Source organism: Xenopus laevis, chromosome 1S (genome assembly GCF_017654675.1).
Source record: "Xenopus laevis strain J_2021 chromosome 1S, Xenopus_laevis_v10.1, whole genome shotgun sequence".
Taxonomy (NCBI): domain Eukaryota; kingdom Metazoa; phylum Chordata; class Amphibia; order Anura; family Pipidae; genus Xenopus; species Xenopus laevis.
The window spans coordinates 136,083,597-136,103,118 of NC_054372.1; the positions used below are offsets into that span (position 1 = coordinate 136,083,597).

The 19,522-nt window shown below is 39.3% G+C and overlaps 1 protein-coding gene across 6 annotated transcripts in view; it reads right to left on the reverse strand.

Moving 5' to 3' along the window:
- LOC108707080 (ARF GTPase-activating protein GIT2) overlaps window positions 1-19,522 on the reverse strand; it is a 54,220-nt gene that overhangs the window by 1,252 nt on the left and 33,446 nt on the right. For 5 of the 6 annotated variants that reach the window (XM_041580258.1, XM_041580257.1, XM_041580256.1 and 2 more), the window contains 5 exons: window positions 13,986-14,234; window positions 9,056-9,145; window positions 7,704-7,786; window positions 5,839-6,027; window positions 572-635 (listed from right to left, as the gene is read on the reverse strand). In XM_041580258.1, coding sequence (XP_041436192.1) covers window positions 572-635; window positions 5,839-6,027; window positions 7,704-7,786; window positions 9,056-9,145; window positions 13,986-14,234 — 675 coding nt within the window. The remainder of the gene's footprint in view (window positions 1-571; window positions 636-5,838; window positions 6,028-7,703; window positions 7,787-9,055; window positions 9,146-13,985; window positions 14,235-19,522) is intronic. The other variant, XM_041580259.1, reaches the window with a different exon arrangement.

Sequence of the window (19,522 nt, forward strand, 5' to 3'; positions counted from 1 at the left end):
TCATTTACTGCACAAAAGCTGGAAGGAAATTGTAAACTATGCCCTGGCCACCTAATATGAATGTGGCAACACAGAGCAGATGGGACAGCTTGGAGTAATGGGGGGGGGCACACTAGGAGCAACTCAGAGTCACAACAGCTTGGTCAGTAGCTCTACAAAGTAAAAGGAACGACCTACTGTGTGTGCTACAAACATGGCCATAAGCAGCAGGGCATATTGTGTTGGATGGGCCGGACACATGATACATCATCAGGAAGCTCCAGCCAGAGGTTTGTATAGAAAGCATCTTGGCTGACACTCACTCATGCGCCATTCAGTCTTGGCCACTGCATAAGGTCCCTTAGTCATTTGTTATGCACTTGGTTGCCCAGGAGGGCTGAATCTCATGCAACACAGCATGCACTCACTTGTGTAACTTGTGCAGGTAGCTTTCACTGGTCACCTGTTTAAAAGCATGCATTTTATCAGTTGCTATGGGTTACTGCTCATGGGCAAACGTAGTGCCTTTCATTAATATAAGGGTTAATCTCTTTGTATAACACTGGGGCCTCTGGTGTTGGGTAAGTCTTACCTTTGGGAAAAGGGCAGCCATTTCTATCACTGCAACATGTATTCTTTCTGAGCATGGTATGTAGCTGTGGGAAGAAAACATGAAATAATCAAGGAAAGGGCATAGACACATTTTCTCTTCTAACCCTATCTACCTAGAAACTGTACAGATTCCAGCTGGGATGACTTCTCCATATAAACAAGCTCTACTATGTTATGGAAATGACAGCATGAGTGCTTTTGGTGACAGCATCTTGTACATGTCTACTCATAAAGTCTCCCTGGACAGGCAGAACTCACAGCTGGGGTAAGGCAGGGCCGTGACAAAGCGGGGGCAGGGAAGTGGTGTAGCAGGGCGGGGCCATGACGTCGCGGGGACGGGACTGTGATGTCAGGAGTGGGGCTATGGTGTGGCTATTGAACGATCGTCGCGTCAATCCCAGGAAATTCTGCCTGAGGGTGTACATTCATTATTTATTCCAAGATATTAAAGGATACATGCATTATTAATATAAATTAATTATGTTACAACAGCACCACCTACTGGTCAGTTTCTGACCATTGTGACCACCAAGTAGACAAGGAAGTTGCCAGGACAGAGAAAGAGACTGCACTGATGTTCTTCTGCTTAGGAAAGATTTGAGAAAGGTTTCAAATGTGCTTCCTAACCAGAAGAACCTCAGAGCAGTCTCTTTCTCTCTCCTGACAACTTCCTTGTCTACTTGGTGGTCAGACTGGTTCGAAAATGACCAGCAGGTGGTGCTGTTGTAACAAAATTCATTCTTATTAACAGTACATGTATCCTTTAATATCTTGGAATGAAAAAGATTTGTTTATCTTTTAAAAGCTTCCAAACAGAAATTTTGAATAATTGTCCAGAAGACTCCCTGGCATTTGCCTTGAAATCTGCTGCTTATTTCCATGTCACTGCTTGAGCTTGTTGACGGTCATGTAACAAATGCACATGTCCACTAACATGACACTTGCAGGGGTGTGTCTTGTACTTCAGCAATGGATATACTGTACAGGCAAATCTCTTATGTGTGTTTGTTTAGATCACATTCCATACATTTAGACCTAAAGCTGGACAAGCATTCCAGTAGCTCAGTGGACCAAGCCAACAAATGGATCTATTCAATTAGACCAAAGATTTGATTGACTTTTGTGTAACAATCAAAGACATAAACATGGCTCATAAAGCCCAAAGAAAAGTAATGCTCTAGAAACCATTTCTGCATCAAGCATGTTTAACAAGTATATTTTATAGTGTATTTAATCTTTAGGCCTTATGCACACTGTGTGATCAGCCCAGACAGAATGATGTGTTGCATATTATTTGGAGAACCTGATTGACATGCAGCAGCACACATATGAATAGGACTGAGACTGTCAGGCGGATGGCTCAGGTCAAATTAAAATGCAGTGTGCTGGTCTTCCTTCTGAAGCTCACTGATGAATTGCAAGGATAAACCAATGTCACTTCAATAGGAGCTTATGCATAGAGCACAGGAGGGATGCCTTATAATATCATTAATATACAATAGGTCATACTTATACATTGCAACAGACACACCAAATATAGAAAATATGCTGAATACTGGGGTTATAAAGCAAACACTGCACACACCTAAAGTTAGGCACACAGACTTATTCAATTAAATGTTTTAAGAAGGAATAGGCAACTTCTGGTGCTCCAGCTGATGCTGAACTACAACTCTCAGATATCCCCCTTGTCAGCGGTGCTGTGAGTTGAAGTTCTGTAGGAATTAGAGCACCAGAGACTTTCTGTACAGCTGACAGAACAGCACTGCAAAATACCACAAAAAATAAAGAATGCACAACCTGAATCTAAAAGCATGGACACAAGCGTTAGTGATCCGACCCTACCTTGAAACTGAAAAAGCCCAATTACGTACTTGAGGGCATGTTTACTAACATTGGAGCTAAATATCTGGAGACATTTCCGGAGATGTTGTCCATAACAACCAATCAGATCTTTGCTTTTGTTTTCTAACTTATAGATGGCTGTTTAAATCTAATTGCTGATTGGTTACCATGAGCAACATCTCTAGAAATCTCTCCAGATATTTATCTCCAATGTTAGTAAACATGCCCTTGCTGTTTAAAAAAAAAAAAAAAAATGCAGCCCAGTGTACAAGTTCAGAGTATCCTGAAAAAAAGTTGGAATACCGGGAATAACTGATCCTTGGTTTAGTGGGGGTAATCTTGTGTAGGCATACAGTACATAGGACAAAGATACAGTGTAATAATATTCCTACACTCAAAGCAATGTTAGAGGTACTTATGTAAAGTGAAATGTGCAAACATGAGAAGTTATTGACAATACCCTTTTGGGGGACAGCTACTTGTACATAAAACACTCTTGATTTAGATGCCTGCATGCTTATATAACATTTCCTACTTTGTGCAAACAGTTCTGGGAAGTCCCTTTCCTGTTCTAAAACAATAAAAGCAAGGTCCATACAGAAAGGTTTGTAGAGAAGGATGCACTGAATCCAGGATTTGGGTCGGGATTTGGCATTTTTTCAACAGGATTCAGATTAGGCCAAATCCTTGTGCCTGGCCAAACCGAATCCTACTGTGCATATGTAAATTAGGGGTGGGTAGGGAAATCACATGACCTTCACAAAAGAAGAATTTTTTCCACTTTTTCTTTTCCTGACCCTAATTTGCATATGCAAATTATGATTCCTTCGGTATTCGGCTGAATCGTTCATGAAGGATTCGACCGAATCCCAAATAGTGGATTTGGTGCATCCCTAGATGGAAGTCTAGGAACTTGACTGACTTCAGCACAACTGAACTTCTGTGGGATGAATGGAAACACCAACTGCAAGTCAGACCTGATTCCAAACATCAGTGCCCAACCTCACTAATGCTTTTGTGGCTGAATGAAAGCAAATCCCACCAACAATGCTCCAATAGGTAGTGGAAATCCTTCCCATAACAGTAGAGGCTGTTATAGCAGCAAAGGGAGGACAAACGTCATATTAATAGGTAATTATTAGGTCATACTGTTTGTCAGGATCATTTGGGAGTACCGGTCTTAAGGTGAATTCCTGTGGCTTTTTGAACTTTGTCAGCATTTCAACAGTAAATACATTCCATACTTTTACAGTTGGTTATCAGCATTCCAACTGTGATGTGAAAGCCAAGTGACTGACTACAAAATGGCTGAGGTCAAAGGCTGCTGGTCTGAGGGCTAGCAGAACATGCAGGCAGAGTCACAAATGATCTGTATATTGCCCACTACCCAAGGACTATAAAGCTGCACAGCTGGAGGGAAGTAACTATTTAATGCTAAGATTGGTCTGTGATACTGATCTTGGCTGTGACATTTGTGTAAGTGATGCAGCCAAGGTGGTGGAAAAGTTGGCAACAGCATTCATTGCTTTTCATACAGGGGCTAAGTTACTTTTCACAGCAAAAAAAATTTGATTTTGAGAAAAGGTGATTTTAAACAGCATCAGGCTGAAAGCACAACTTAGAAACATGCACAAACTACTAATTAACAGTTATCAGTAAGCGGTTTGTTTGATTTGCACTATATGAGATAATGCACCTTTCCTGAAATATATAAAGAATATTACAATGGAAGTCCCATGACATACATAGAACTCCTTGGTATATTTTAAAATCTCTATAATTCACTGTGTAACATGTATTCTGGCGCTAATCGTATCCAGTTACAGGGTCTATAGATCACAGACTGGGTTAATGGCATAGGTAGATGCTGGTTATGTAACACACTTTGTACATGCATTTTTCTTGGATTCAACATGACCAGTGGTAGAAGGAAATACTGTCCACCTGCTTGTTTTATAATCAACTAAATCAATTTATATTTGGGGTATATGCTATCTTATAGTGAGCACTGTGCATGCGTCCACTGCCATGTATCATGTAAAATCTGATAAAGCCCCAATAGCACGAAACATGTCAGGAGGGAGTGGCTGACATGAGGTAGGCAGACGGGGGGGGCGACGACACTGCCTGGTGTTGTGATATGGAGAAAAGTATTTTCAATGATTCAGTGTGATTTATATGGTTATTGGTGATTTTGCACAAATAAATGTTTTAAGTGAGATACTGTGCATGTCTAACATTTTAAAATGAATGCTCTTGCCCCAATTAAACTGCAGATGCTACTTCGTAGATATCCCAGAAGTGCAGACATTCAGCTAAGCTATGTTTCTGCCACAATGCAGTATCGCAACAGCTTTGATCTGTGCATGGTTTACAATTAGGTTCCTTCCAGCACTGGCCATGACAGCTATTAGCAAGGATAAGGAGAGAGAGAAATAAGGCAAAGAAAGAGAGGTCACTTTGCCTGGGAAACAGGGACAGAGGGCAGAGTACCAGGAGGAAGAGTGAGGCTGCTGGAGGGTCAGAGGCTGGAGGGGAGCATTCTCAGACCAAGGAACCAGAGTGCTAAAACAGTCAAGGCTATGCCTCAGCCTACGCACAGTTCCCCGCTCAAAGGGCCTGATAGACCGTGGACATGACAAAGGGAAACAAAAAAGTAAATGTAAGAAAAAGCAAAACAAAGAAATAAAAAATGTGCATAGGCCATAAGTCTATAGGTATACCCTTATACAGGCATCACAAATAAAACACTGGGCCCTGAAAAAATATGAAGTTGCCAGACCGGTTTGACCCACTAAAATGCTTTCATTGTTTTATTTCTTGAAGCCTCTTAGGCAGCAAGGGGGTTAGCTATATAAAACCAAATAAAATAGATTACTGGCACTGGGTAATATAAATCTATAACTCACCTAAGCATTGTGCCAGCTGTACAGCAGGGAAAGCCATGTACAAAGTGCAGAGGATATCAGCATGATGTGCCTTGTGCACTCTCAACAATGACTCCTCAAACAATGTAGCCAATTCAATCAATACCACTATGGCAACTCAAGCCTAGTCTTCTCCTGTAACCCATTATGATACCCCGAGGGCCAGCCATAAGCAAATGATAAAGGTCTCAAATAACTACATAACTGCTGTGAATTCTTTTTTATAGAAATGCCACCGTGACTACAGGTAAGGTTGCTCAGAGTGAAGCAGTAATTAGAGTTGTTGTTCGGAACACAAATATATTGTTCATACCTAAAACACTCCAAAAGTAAACTGGGAAATAGAAGCCACAAGCACTTGATTTTATTAAGATTGTTAAACTCATTTAATAAAAGGGCAATCATGATTTAACAAACAAGTGATTCAAATAAAACCCAAAAGTTCATGGATATGCTCAGGCACCATCTTCATTACCTGTCATGCTTGTTCTCTTGAGCGGCTCTTAGGAGTTCTTGGATGTTTTTAGTGATCTGTTCCGTTTTCCTGATCACGTCCTCAGTGCTTGGTAGAATGGCACTTACATCCACATTAAGGTCTGCTATTTCAGGGATAGAATCCTCTGCTTGCCATGCCATACTTTTCGGTCTTCCTTTTCTGCTTGCACTGAGTAAAACAAAGAGGATAAAATGGCAATTTTAAGGGAGACAATAAAAACTGGCTTTCTACAAAGCAACCAGAAACACCAACAAAAATGACACATTTCAGGTTTGCATTTTAACGAGTAGTTGACCTTAAAGGACAAGGAAAGTCTAAAATAGAATAAGGCTAGAAATGCTGTATTTTGAATACTAAATATAAACATGAACTTACTGCACCACAAGCCTAATCAAACAAATGATTTATGCTTTCAAAGTTGGCCACAGGGGGCTGTCGTCTTGTAACTTTGTTAAACATCTTTGCCTGACCCTGCACATGCTCAGTGTGGTCTGGGCTGCTTAGGGATCGTCATAAACAAAGCTGCTTGAGTTCTGCATGGCTGGTAAGTAAGGCGGGGGCTCCCCCAGCTGTTCATAATTATGATTGTTTCCCTGCTCAGCAGTTAGGGACCATCTGACAATTCCTATCCACAGCAGTAAGTGAAGGGAGAATTCACTACATACAGTCAGGTTTCTTATAAAAATGGTAGACATTTTTTAATTAAAGTATATTGGAGATAGGTTTCTTTTTCATTAAAGAAAGTAAAAATGGGATTTTATTTTTTTGCCGTTCCTTGTCCTTTAAAGAGATTCTATCATGATCTTTATGGTGTAGTTTGTATTACTAAATAACACAGTGTACTGTAATTAATTCTAATTCAAATAACACAGTGTAATGTAATTCATTCTACTATTTAAAATATTATTCTTGAACCAATAAATATTTTATTTTTAAATATTTTTGTAGTTGTAATAATGGTGTATAGGCAGCCATATCAGGTTATTGTGCCTTTCAAAAAGAGCCAGAAAGAACTACTTTCAGATAGGCTATTGTTTCTCCTACTTAATGTAACTGAAGAAGTCACAACTTGGGTTAGCGAATAGCCAGACTTGGATTTGCTGTTCTCATATGTAACACAGGTGGGGAATGAGAGCAATGCAAGTGTCAGGGAGCAGTTAACTGGTTACCTTCCCATTGTTCTGTTGATAGGGGGGGGGGAACAGTGCAGCATAACTGAATCAGAGCACAAGTCACATGCTTGAGGAAACTAAGACCGTGTCTAGCCCCACAACAAATTTCAAAATTAAAAATATAAAAAAAAAAATCTGTTTGCTCTTTTAAAAAACAGTTTCAATGCAGGAGGATTCTGCTGGAGGAGCACTATTGACTAGTGCATTCAGTAAAAAAGCATGTTTCCCTGTGACAGAATCCCTTTAAGATTGAATTACCCCGACGTTTCGGCTGTTAGCTGAGAATTCCCATTGGCTAACAGCTGAAACGTCAGGTTAATTCTCATTCTGTGGCAATCGTATCCGCTTCCTTTCTTTATTTGACTTAATGTATTTATGCACTGTAAACTTTTTGGACAGTTTTGCCTTATTGTGTTTATATGACAAAATTTATTCTTTCTGTGAATGCTTAAAATTAGTTAAAAATACTTTTTGCTATACCACCATGTCTGTTTATTCAGCGGGCAAGCCCGCTCTATTTATATTGAATCTAGTATTTTTTGCCTTCTATGGGGGAATATTTTGGGCTGATTACAATTCTAAATAGTTAAAACTACGTTAAATTACCGTACACTATTGGTACATGAGAGTGCGGATGTGAGAAAGTAAAGTAAAAGTAGAACATAGACATACCTTGTATCATCATGTTCAGAGTCATGGATGGGATTATCATAATCACTCTCTGGCTTGCTGTTCTGTTTTTCTACTTTTGATCCCTAGAATGAGGAAAGAATTTTTCTTGCATAAATATTATTTTGTAACCTTGTTTGGTTAGATAAAAATTTGTTGCAGCACAAAGAAAAAAAAATATATATATGGCTCATCTGGCCATATTCTAGTCTAGTGTGATATGCCAAATAAACCTTGGCTTTGAATATTTTATTGGCATGACTTTTTAAAATACGCTGTTCTTTTGGACTGAGTTAGTGTAAGTATAATTAGTTGCTAAATGTTGTAACGTATGCTTCTTTGCTTAAAGGAACAGTTCAGTGTAAAAATTAAAATTGGGTAAACTGATTATGAAATAATTTTTTTTTTAATATGGTAAATTAGCCAAACATGTAATGTATAAAGGCTGATGTGATGATTTGGAGATTTGTTACTGCCTGGTAACCAATCAATGGAAACCAAGAGCAGGGAGTAGTGTTCTGGCTATTATGTACCAAGCACCAGGCGACTTTACAGGAGGGTGTTGTGGGTGTGCGTCCGCTCACACTAATTTGTCTGGCTATTATGTTACACATCCAGTCACTCCAGTCTTTATACATTACATTTTTGGCTAACTATATTGAAAACATTTTTTATTTTGCACAGCCTATTTACCCAGTTTTTATTTTTATACTGGACAATGCAACCGAGTGCAAATACATTTCAGCTCTACCCAGATTAGAATATACAGTAATTCAGTACCTTTGTTTAGATTTAAGCCTTTGGGACATATTTATCAACATCTGAGAAAAACATCATCAGCTATGTTGCTCATAGCAACCAATCAGCAATTAGATTTCAACTGTCACCTAAACGTTACAAAACAAAAATCTGATTGGTTGCCATGGGCAACATCACTGGTGATGTCGGTCTTCGATGTTTATAATTATGCTCCTAGTCTTAGTTATACCAGTTAAAAAGAAAAAACCTGTGCTCACCTTTCAACCATACCTCTTGACCTTCTTCAGCCTGTGGAACTGAAGTGCAATTTAACCCTCTCACAAAAGAGTAACCAGCAGCATGTATCAACTCTGGCTTAAAATGCAAGTTATCCAATAAAGAGAAGTGACTTTGGTTACAGTGATCATCGTGCTGGAAGCATTACAAGGATGTGAAGTGCAAATGGGTAGAGGTAGATGATGTTATGATGGGCATTGCTGCTTCATGCAGAGATAATAGGGCTGTTAGCAGAAAAGGCAAAAAGAAAAAAGCTAGGATGCCCCTGTGGAGAAATCCAAGGCCTCCACAGGGTGAATCTAAATTGAAAGCTACTTAACCCTTCGTGTGCTTTCATCTCTTGACCAGGAAAGCGTGGAGGGGAAGGAAGGCAGGGATGAAGAGGAGGTCACAAAAGCACTCCTCCCAATCTGAGGGGGAAAAAAAGAAAAACACTCGAGATACCCCAAAATAATGAAATAATGACAACTCAAAATGTTGATGGACTGGGTAACTGCAACCAAATGAAGAAACTGGTCAGTTGAAAAACAATATTACTTTTTACTCAGGTTTACTAGATTTGAAGTTCTCGTTGATTAGCACTAGATTAGGTTTGCCAGATCAGCAAGGCTTCGGTAGGCCAGCTCCAGAACCAAGGGAAACCATCTGTGCAAGGTCCTATGGTTAGAGTACAAGGAAAGCCTAGGATTAAGTATTTTATTCATAATGTTACCCAATGTAAACCCCAGTAAGTTATTTATTTTGGTAGCCAGCATGCCTCTTTTGCAAAGTGTGTGTGTGTGTGTGTGTGTGTGTGTGTGTGTGTGTGTGTGTGTGTGTGTGTGTGTGTGTGTGTGTGTGTGTGTGTGTGTGTGTGTGTGTGTGTGTGTGTGTGTGTGTGTGTGTGTGTGTGTGTGTGTGTGTGTGTGTGTGTGTGTGTGTGTGTGTGTGTGTGTGTGTGTGTGTGTGTGTGTGTGTGTGTGTGTGTGTGTGTGTGTGTGTGTGTGTGTGTGTGTGTGTGTATAGCTCAATACTGGCACCTACCTCTCCTTCATAGCACAAGCCTGGTGCTAATGAAGAAGTAATAATCGTGGCAAAAATAATGCTTTACTGCATTATAACAAACTCAGACATCGACGAGTGTTGGTCCACTAGGGACCGTCATCAGGCTGTATATACGGTATAATAAGGAGAAGTATTTAGGAGCACTCACGGATAAATTCAAGTGTCTTTATTCAGATATTCACAAAATCCCCCACATCTACGCGTTTCGGTTCACCTTGAACCTTCGTCAGAATGTCATAAATAAGGTGGTGGAAAAGGTATAATGATATTAAAGCCCTGTACAATGTAAGTGAAGAGGTGCTTGAATAAAAAAAGAAGAATCTACTTGCAGGTAAAACGCAAGTAGAACAAAGGATCCCTTTTGTAAAGATCCCTAAGCTGAAGGAAAAAAGTCTGCTCCCCTAAGCTGAAGGTTCAGGGCGGTGTACCTGGACCTCCTCTCATAACTGGTGAGTTACACAGAGACCAGAAAAACTTTGAAAGGATCCCTTTTGTAAGTCAATTAAGTAAAACATTGGAGAAACGTTCTGTATATTACCACCACTTTCTTCCTATAAAAGGGTCAGAAACCTGGCAGATAAACTGGTGAAAGCAGATATATGAGTGATGGATGTAAAGACGATGTTTCTGGGCCCCCCTCAAGCATAGAACCTTCGTTACAACTTCAGGTAGGAGATAGCTCCCATTTGTATACAGAGATATTACTTATATAATATGTACTATATGGGACTACCTGTTACTTGAAGGTGCTGTTAGGGAGTAGGCCGCTAGATGGCAGTACTTCTTTGTTCTCATAATGTACTCGGCAATAGGGATGTAGCGAACTGTTCGCCGGCGAACTTGTTCGCGCGAACTTCGACCGTTCGCGTCCGCCGAATGTTCGCGAACGTCGCGCGACGTTCGCATTTTGAGTTCGCGTTCGATTCGAATACAAAGCGTTCGACCATTCGAATTCCTTCGACCGCTAAAAATCGAACGATTTCCATTCGTTCGAACGATTGTAAGCATTCGATCGAATGAAAAGCATTCGATCGAATGAAAAGCATTCGATCGAATGAAAAGCATTCGATCGAATGAAAAGCATTCGATCGAATGAAAAGCATTCGATCGAATGAAAAGCATTCGATCGAATGAAAAGCATTCGATCGAATGAAAAGCATTCGATTGAATGCTTCGATCGTTCGATTCGAATGAAAATCGTTCGATCGAACGATTAAAATCCTTCGATCGTTCGAATCGAACGATTTTAGCGGGTGTTCGAAGTTCGCGAACGTTTGCATTTTTTGCCGGTGTTCGCGAACGGCGTTCGCTAACACCAAATCGGCAGTTCGCTACATCCCTACTCGGCAACACCATGGAGTGGGTAAAACTTGTTGGTGGGCTGAAGGGTTTAAATGTTTGTTTGCTGTTGTCATTCATTTATGCATCTGACGAAGGCTACTATGCCTTCACTGATCTAACAGACTATATGCTGTGCCTTTCTAGCTTTCATTTGTATTTTGCCTGAAGAAGGGGCCTCCTTGGTGCTCCGAAAGCTTTATTGTTAGCTAATATAGGTATCACTTCTACAATACTTTTTGTATGTTTGTTTTTTTATTTGTTAAAGAAAGGACTAAAATTGTCCAGAAGGATTAATACCTTCACTGAAAGCTGCAAAACAAAAAGCCAAATAATGTAATGCACCTAATTTTATATATATATATATATATATATATATATATATATATATATATATATATATATATATATATATATATATATATATAAAAAAAACTTGAAACCTATTCAGTGGACCTCTGCCCAATTATCTGCATATTATATTTTACAATTATCTGTTCCAACATGTTGTGATGAGAATTAATCTTTTAGATTGTAAGCTCTTTTTAGGCAGAGCCCCCTTTACATCTTGAATTAGATATTTGCCATTTTTGTATGTAAATGTGTATATTTAATGTATACACCCATTTATTTTGCAGTGCTGTGGAATATGTTGGCGCTTTATAGAAGTGCAATAATAATAACAAAACAACATATTTTCACAATATATATATATATATATATATATATATATATATATATATATATATATATATATATATTGGTATTGTCGTTTTGTGGATTCTTTGTATGGCGAGGCCCTCACATAAAACTGATTCAATGTATTGAATATATAAACAAGGTCCATCCAACAATCAAATTTGTACTACATACACTTCACATGTTGAATTCCTACATGTGTCAGCAGGGCCGCCATTAGAAATCACGGGGCCCATACAACAAAATTTCCGCCGCTTAGGACTTCGTATGTTCAGCACTTCCACATTCTGCCTATTCGGGACTCCGCAAGCAGAGGCACGGCTGCAGCCCCGGGCCCCTTGTCCCCCCCTGATGGCGGCCCTGTGTGTTATTGAAGAGTAAGAAAAAGGAAACCACTACTAGTACAATTCCCTTTGTAACTACATATGATTGCCATTCAAAGGAAGTACGCAAGGTAATTAGGAAATATTGGCCGATTGTGATGAATGACCCGAGAACTTATAGGATTTTTACTGAGTACCCCTTATTTGCCTATAGCCGTGGTAAGAATTTAGGGGATCAGTTGGTGCACAGTGATATGTCCAAGTCAGCCACGGCAAACACAAAGATTTATAGGTAAACCAGTAATAGGCACCTTCCCCTGCTTATCCTGCCAAAACTGCAATGGCATTATCAAAGGGGCTAATATATCACATCCCACATTTGGGACACAGATTAAAATCAAAGGATATTTCACGTGTTTGTCCACCAATGTGATATACCTATTAAAGTGTCCATGCGGGCTCGCTTACGTAGGCAAAACCAATAGGATGATCAGGGTAAGATTGAATGAGCATAGGCGTGCCATACGAAATGTAAAAACTAAACCCACATCCATTAGCTGACATTGGGCTGAATGTAACCATTCAATTTCACAGTTACGGCGGATGGTACTAGAGGAAGTTAGGACTAAATCAGGCAACGTAGACCAGAAACTTCTTCAAAGGGAAACATATTGGATGTGGAAATTGAATACTTTGATACCTAGAGGCCTCAATAAAGCAATTAATTATACCTGTTTTTGATTAACTACTGCCTAATATTTTCCTTCCGTGTTTTACAGTGCAGGAGAATACGAGTGAAAAATATTTGATTGAAAGTATAAAGGTAGAATCATTCCTTCTCCGCAGTTAGTAAGTATTATTCAAGTGTAATGCATTTACGAAATTACATATGTGTTAATGAAATGACGTGTGTTATAGTCCTCTTTGTTCAAAACAATCTGGATGGACCTATTTGAACTTAATTTTGATGAACTTTTTTGATCTTTTTTGAATTTTTCGCGTTTCTTTGAGACTATTTAATTACACTGGAGTTAAATTGTTACTATCATGAGGATTGTTATATGTTAATTGTATACCTTGTACCATTGCTTGCACTTTGGGAGTCGCGCACTAGATGGCACCATAACATGGGTATATAAGCAATGGCAGAATCTATGGTGGGTTATCACTTGAAGAAGGGCAAGCCACTGTCCCCAAACGTCTGATCGTAACTCTTGTGTCATGAGCACTTTAATAAATCTAGGAACATCCCACTTTTGACTCTCAGGTATTGGCAATAATTTTTTTCAAGTACATATATAACTGGTGGTGGAGGAGGCCAGTACCAATACCTTTCCCCAATTAACTATTTTTGCGCATATAATAATAACCTTTACAGATAAAACATTAAGATAAACATTACAGATAAACTATTAAGGACCAAAGAATATTAAAATGTCTTACCAAGAAGTCCATGGAGTTGTTGGGCAGTCTTGAAATCAATCAATAAAAAAACTATTCAAATACTCCCTGAACCATGGGCTTCCACTTGTACAGTAATAAAGATTTTGAGCAGAATGTGGAACATGCATGATCCCTCTAAGCAATTGCAGAACTTTATGCCCAGAATATACCCTTGCCTTAAGTGATTTAGCCGAGGTTGCAAGTACCTTTAGTTTCATTAGTTGCTTGTTGAAAAAGTATAGCATCTTTTCTCCCTCATCGCATACCATTATTAAAAAGTTTGCCGTCATTGTATTGCTTTTCAAGCTATCACTACACATACTTAAAGAAGCATGCAAGACATTTAAAAGATATTGGAACTGAAAAGAAAAAGCATGCAGAGAGGCAGGAGCACTACACTTACGTGTTGTGGAAATGGCTGCAGTCTGTTAACACTCTCTTCTGGATAAGTGATTTCTCCTATTGGGAGATAGGGTTTTTGAACAGATCCGGTCTCATACATTGACATGGGCCTGCTACCCCATCCTGAAGGATGCCTCTTTAATGAAGATGGGTTGGAGAGGTCTGTGTATTCTGATCCGGGTGGGACCTTATATAGATTGGTTGTAGCTGGCCTCCTGAGGTTGGTGTTCTCACACTGAAGTGTTTGCAGCTGAAAAACATTTTGAGCATTCGACTTGGCAACTTTGTTCACAGGTTCAGTAGTTGGGGAATGGGAGGAGGAATGAGTATATGCAATCTAATCTGCTAGGTGTCCACTACCTTCATTTATTCAGCCTTATAAGGCCACTATAAGTGTTGGAAACTTATTGCAGGACATGCTGTGGCTTTAAAGAAGAATCAAACCCTTTATATTAAAATCCCCTATCCCACTACCCTACATAGACTCCCCCTTCTGCTCCCCCCCAGCCTAGTGTTACCCTTGGTAAATGACTCTTTACATACCCCTCGTTGCATATTCAACGCATCAGAGTTCACAGGCTTCTTCTCTTCAGTAATCTTTGGGTACTCTTCCGGCAATTTCTGTCACTTTCGGCGCATGCGAACTGTGAACTCTGGTGTGCTGAATCTGCAACGAGGGGTATGTAAAGAGTAAGGGCCATTTACCAAGGCCTGGGGGGGAGCAGGGAATCTATGCAGGGTAGGGGATTTTAATATAAAGGGTTTGGTTCTCCTTTAAAGGAAAGTTATATCCCCCGACCAATATAGGCCTCTAAAAATATATCGCATAAAACAGCTCATAAAACCCTGCTTAATCTAAATAAATCATTTTAAAAATAATATACTTGTTTAGTAGCATGTGCCACTGGGTAATCCTAACTAGAAAACTGCCATTTTACAAAATAAAGGCCACCCCTGGGTCCCGAAGAATCACAGTGCACATTCTGTCTTTTGCTTCCTACACTGCTTCCTGTTACAGTGTTAGTATTTCTGGTCAGGTGATCTCTGAGGCAGCACACAAACCATCACTAAATGATAGTTGAAGGCAAGAGATGTAAAAGGGCAATATTTACTTATATATATATATATATCAATTTGGTATGGTTCTTTAATATGCCACTTAATTTGATATAAACTATCTGTGGCTTAAGTATTCATTTAAAAACACTTCTCCAAATGTAATGAAAAGGCAGTTAGCTATTCAAATGGAATTAAAAAGGGACAGCTTTTGTGCTATTTAGCAAACAGTGAAACGTAAACATCACATATGGCCAAACCTGACCATCTCTGAGCAATTAGGCCAAAGCCCATGCATGAGATGAAAAAAGGTTGACAAGGGATAAAGGCAATAGCTGTCAACCTGATGACATTGAAGGATGAAACACCCCCAGACTGATTCATATGTTGTTGGGTGTCTGTGCTTTTTAACACAACTCACTACACATGTACACTTTGTAACTGAAGAACATTAGAGCTCCTTTAATGAATGCATAAATGCCACAGTATTTGAAAACAAAATGCATTTTGATTCAGTAAAATCATTTGTAGAAATATGCAAAATTAAAAAAATAAATAAAAAGTTGTGCTTCAATTATGTAGAAATACGGATGCCAAAAAAAGGTCAAAAGCCCCAATTGGCACAAATACATAAGCCTTATTCTGAGACAATTTCAAACTCACTCCAGCTCAAATCATAAAACTGCTTCAAAAGGTGCGACATTCCAATGACCATTACAGATCCTTCACAAATACACAATATATTCTTTTTCCCCACTAAGAAAGCAGCAACAAGACAAATTGCCAACAAAACATTACAGGTACTCTGCAAAGCAAAAAGCGGAAGTGAAGAGAAGAAAGAGAAAAAACAACCCTCAAAAGAATGCGGCAACCAAATGTATATTTGAAAGAATAGTTTATTTATAAGAAACATTGCTAAAATAAAAGATATGCATTTACATAAATTAATTTTAAAAATAATTGAACGAATGGTCATGTCTGCTGAAACGTACTAACCCATAACAGCCTCAAGAATAAAACAAAATGGACTGTCACGGTAATACTTTTAGGACCCAGGTACTAGCTCTGTATACACAAAGGGTATATTTGGGCATCATGGTAAAAGCCTATGAGCAGCATATGTGTAACAAAAAGCAGCGATTGCAGGACCTTGAATTACATATGAAACCCCTTTTAATGTTTTTAAATATAATTTAACTTTTTACACAAAAAATACTATAAGGTTTCTCCAAAATGGAAAGATATACTTCTTGCAATACTAGTTGTGTGAACACAGTGAAAAAGGGAGTGGATACTATACTTGTAACCCAAATTCTAACAATAGGACATACTACTGCAATGCTGTCCTACTTGAGAACTGTCCTTGTGTGGCCCCACACATGAAAGTCTGCCTGCTGTGTCTGCTTACCCTGTGTAAGATTCAAAAGGTATCACTACAGAGTAACTGGTCCCTGCATTGTTTACACCTTAGATTCAGACTATAATCCCCTGTATTGTTCACACCTGTAATCCCCCCTGCATTGTTCACACTTTTAATAACTCCATTGTTCACACCCCTAAAGCCCTGTACTGTTTACACCTGAGACCTAGACTGAAAGTGCCCACATTGTTCACACCTCATACAAAGGGACACCAACTGTAGCACAGTATGAACTGTTCATTTTCGAGTCCTGATAGGTTTCCCTGTCTCCTGCCTTCCCTAGGCTCCCTATGTGTGCTATACTCTGCCTGCCCTAGGCTTCCTGTGTGTGCGATACTCTGCCTGCCCTATGGTCCGTGTGTGTGCCATACCCTGCCTTCCCTATGCTCTCCGTGTGTGTCATACTCATGCATGCCCGATGCTCCTTGTGCATGCCATAATCTTGCCTGCCCTATGCTCCCTGTGTGTGCCATACTTTGCCTGTCCTATGCTCCCTGTGTGCTATACTCTGCCTCCCCTATGCATCATACTCTGTCTCCCTTATGCTCCCTGTGTGTGCCATACTCTGCCTGCCCTATGCTCCCCGTGTGTGCCATACTCTGCCTGTCCTATGCTCCCTGTGTGTGCCATACTCTGCCTGCCTTATGCTCTGTGTCTGACATACCTTGCCTGTCCTACACTACCTGTGAGATGTGAGCCTGGTAGGGTTTGTTCAGGGAGTTTGTTAGAATTTGAAAAATGTTGTTAGGGGCCCCTAATGTGTTTAATTATGTGCATTGTTTGTCTTTTCCCACCAAGACATAGTTGTTTTTCTGCAGAATTAGGGTAGTTCTTTTGTTGGAAAAAAAAAAAATCACATTATATAAGTAAGAGACTGAGTGATTGACATTAACACTTTCTACTGGTGCAATACTACATTGTTCAGAAACATTAGATGGCAATACACAGGCAAATAAGACTAGGATGGCAACTTATTGGTCCATGCATGGGGCCCCAGATAGTCTGTCAGACCAATATCTGCATTAGGATTGTGATAATTCCAAATTGGTGGGAGTTTCTGTGGATCTCTGACTATAGTGGATGTGTGAAGTATGTAACAGTAGGGAAACAGGGAGAGATATTTTACTAAATTTCATGCCACCTATGGGTGTGTAACAAAAGGTTCAGAGACAAAGGCTAAAAGCAAAATACAAGAGATATTCTATATTTTCTGACATTAGCATTGCTATTAGGCAAGAACAGCCATATCTAAAGCAACAGGTTTACCGCAGTATCAGTCAAAAAATATGTACATCGTTCATATCAAGATATGCTGTATTTCTAACTAACAAATTCCTGCAAATGCTAATACATTATATACTGTATGTACAGTTGTATTTAGAACAAACAAGGGAAAGCTGTGCTCACCACTAATTTTTAAAAACATTAGGCGGGGGTGCAATGAGGCTGTGACCACAAAATACATATATGGCGTAGTTGGCCAGCTTAAATATATTGCAATATATGGACAAACAATCCCTGTTTTGTTTAAAGGGTAAGGCATTTTTCAGTAGCAGTATGCACAAAATGTCTCTGTCTTAAATATATTGATAATGGGTTGAGTGCAGAGGACCTCTAGTATTTGTCCAGTTGTATTTAGAACCAATATAATCCAATACCAACATAAATCCTACCTCTGAGATGGATAATGTTAGGGAAATACAGTTATGTCAAGAGCAAATATTCAACTATATGGTGGCCGATCTTGTACAAATTTAACAAATAACCCCATCAAGTGCAGAGTTATCCAAATTATGGATTTGTCCCTGTAGTCCATATATTTGGCCATGTAAGTTTGAAATATAAAGGCTTTAAAGACAATATGCACCCTGTGATATCGGCTTGGGAACTTATCTTGCACCATTCAGTAGTTCGTTATGGGACAGTGTGCTCTAGTTTCTGAGTTAAAGTAAATATAAATAGTTAGACACGCGACCTCCTCTTCATCGCATAATGTTGCAATCTCAGTTTAAAACGTGACCACATGATTTGTGTCCAATGTGCATCTGTCCAGGCTTGCATGCATGTTAATTTCAGCTGTGCTTTATCTGACTGCAACGTATGGAATGTGATCACACTTGAATATTGTCCATGATGTATTAGTTCCATAATCTGCCAACCCCCGCCCCTTTATAACATCATGCTCATATAGTAACAGGAGACCCTCCATGGGTGGGTATTCTACTGCAGGAGTAATGACTTTTCTTCTTTAATTAGCTTCCTCTCCCAGCAACTGTGAAAGATCAGACATGCATCAAGCTACCAATAACAAGTGTTAGTAATGAACATAACATAATGCAATTTTTCTTACAGCTATGTCACTATATGGCCCCCCCACCCAATAATATGATTTACACCTATAGGAGCATGATGCCTATGGCAGGTGATAGCGTTATTGTGTTGGGATCAAGGAAAAAATATAAACAGTTTAGGTAATTACTTTATCAACTAACCTTTTGCCAGAGTGTGTGCAACCTGCCCAAACTGCACTGATTTAATCAGCTAGCCCACATGCAAGTTATCACTTCAACAGAGAGCTAACTAATAGGGCTAGTTGGTAAGATGCATGGGGCATAATGTTTAAAACAACAATGTGGATGAAATAAGCATCAGTCATGCAGCATATTTATTTGATAGTAGAGAAGAGATCAGTGGATAAACTGGCAACCATTTAGAATCACCTATGGAAATGTATTTGATAGAGGACATACAGGCAGACACAGAGTTGTATGTTCTACCCAAAGATATATGGTAAACCATTATCAACTGGAGACCACAAAGCTGCCCTGCCAGCCTGTCCTTAGTGCCTGTCCTTATGCCAGAATGCTCTTAGCATTGACTCCTCATATGTCCATGTAGGCAATTTTTATTTTAAATCTTCTGGTTGAAATTCTTTTTTTATACACATAAAGTGGTTTGTAACCAGTAATTCTCCTTGTTTTAATTTGAAACTGTTTGCTTTCACAGTACAGGTAAGGGATCAGTTATCTGGAAAGCTCCAAATTACAAAAAAGGCTGGCTTC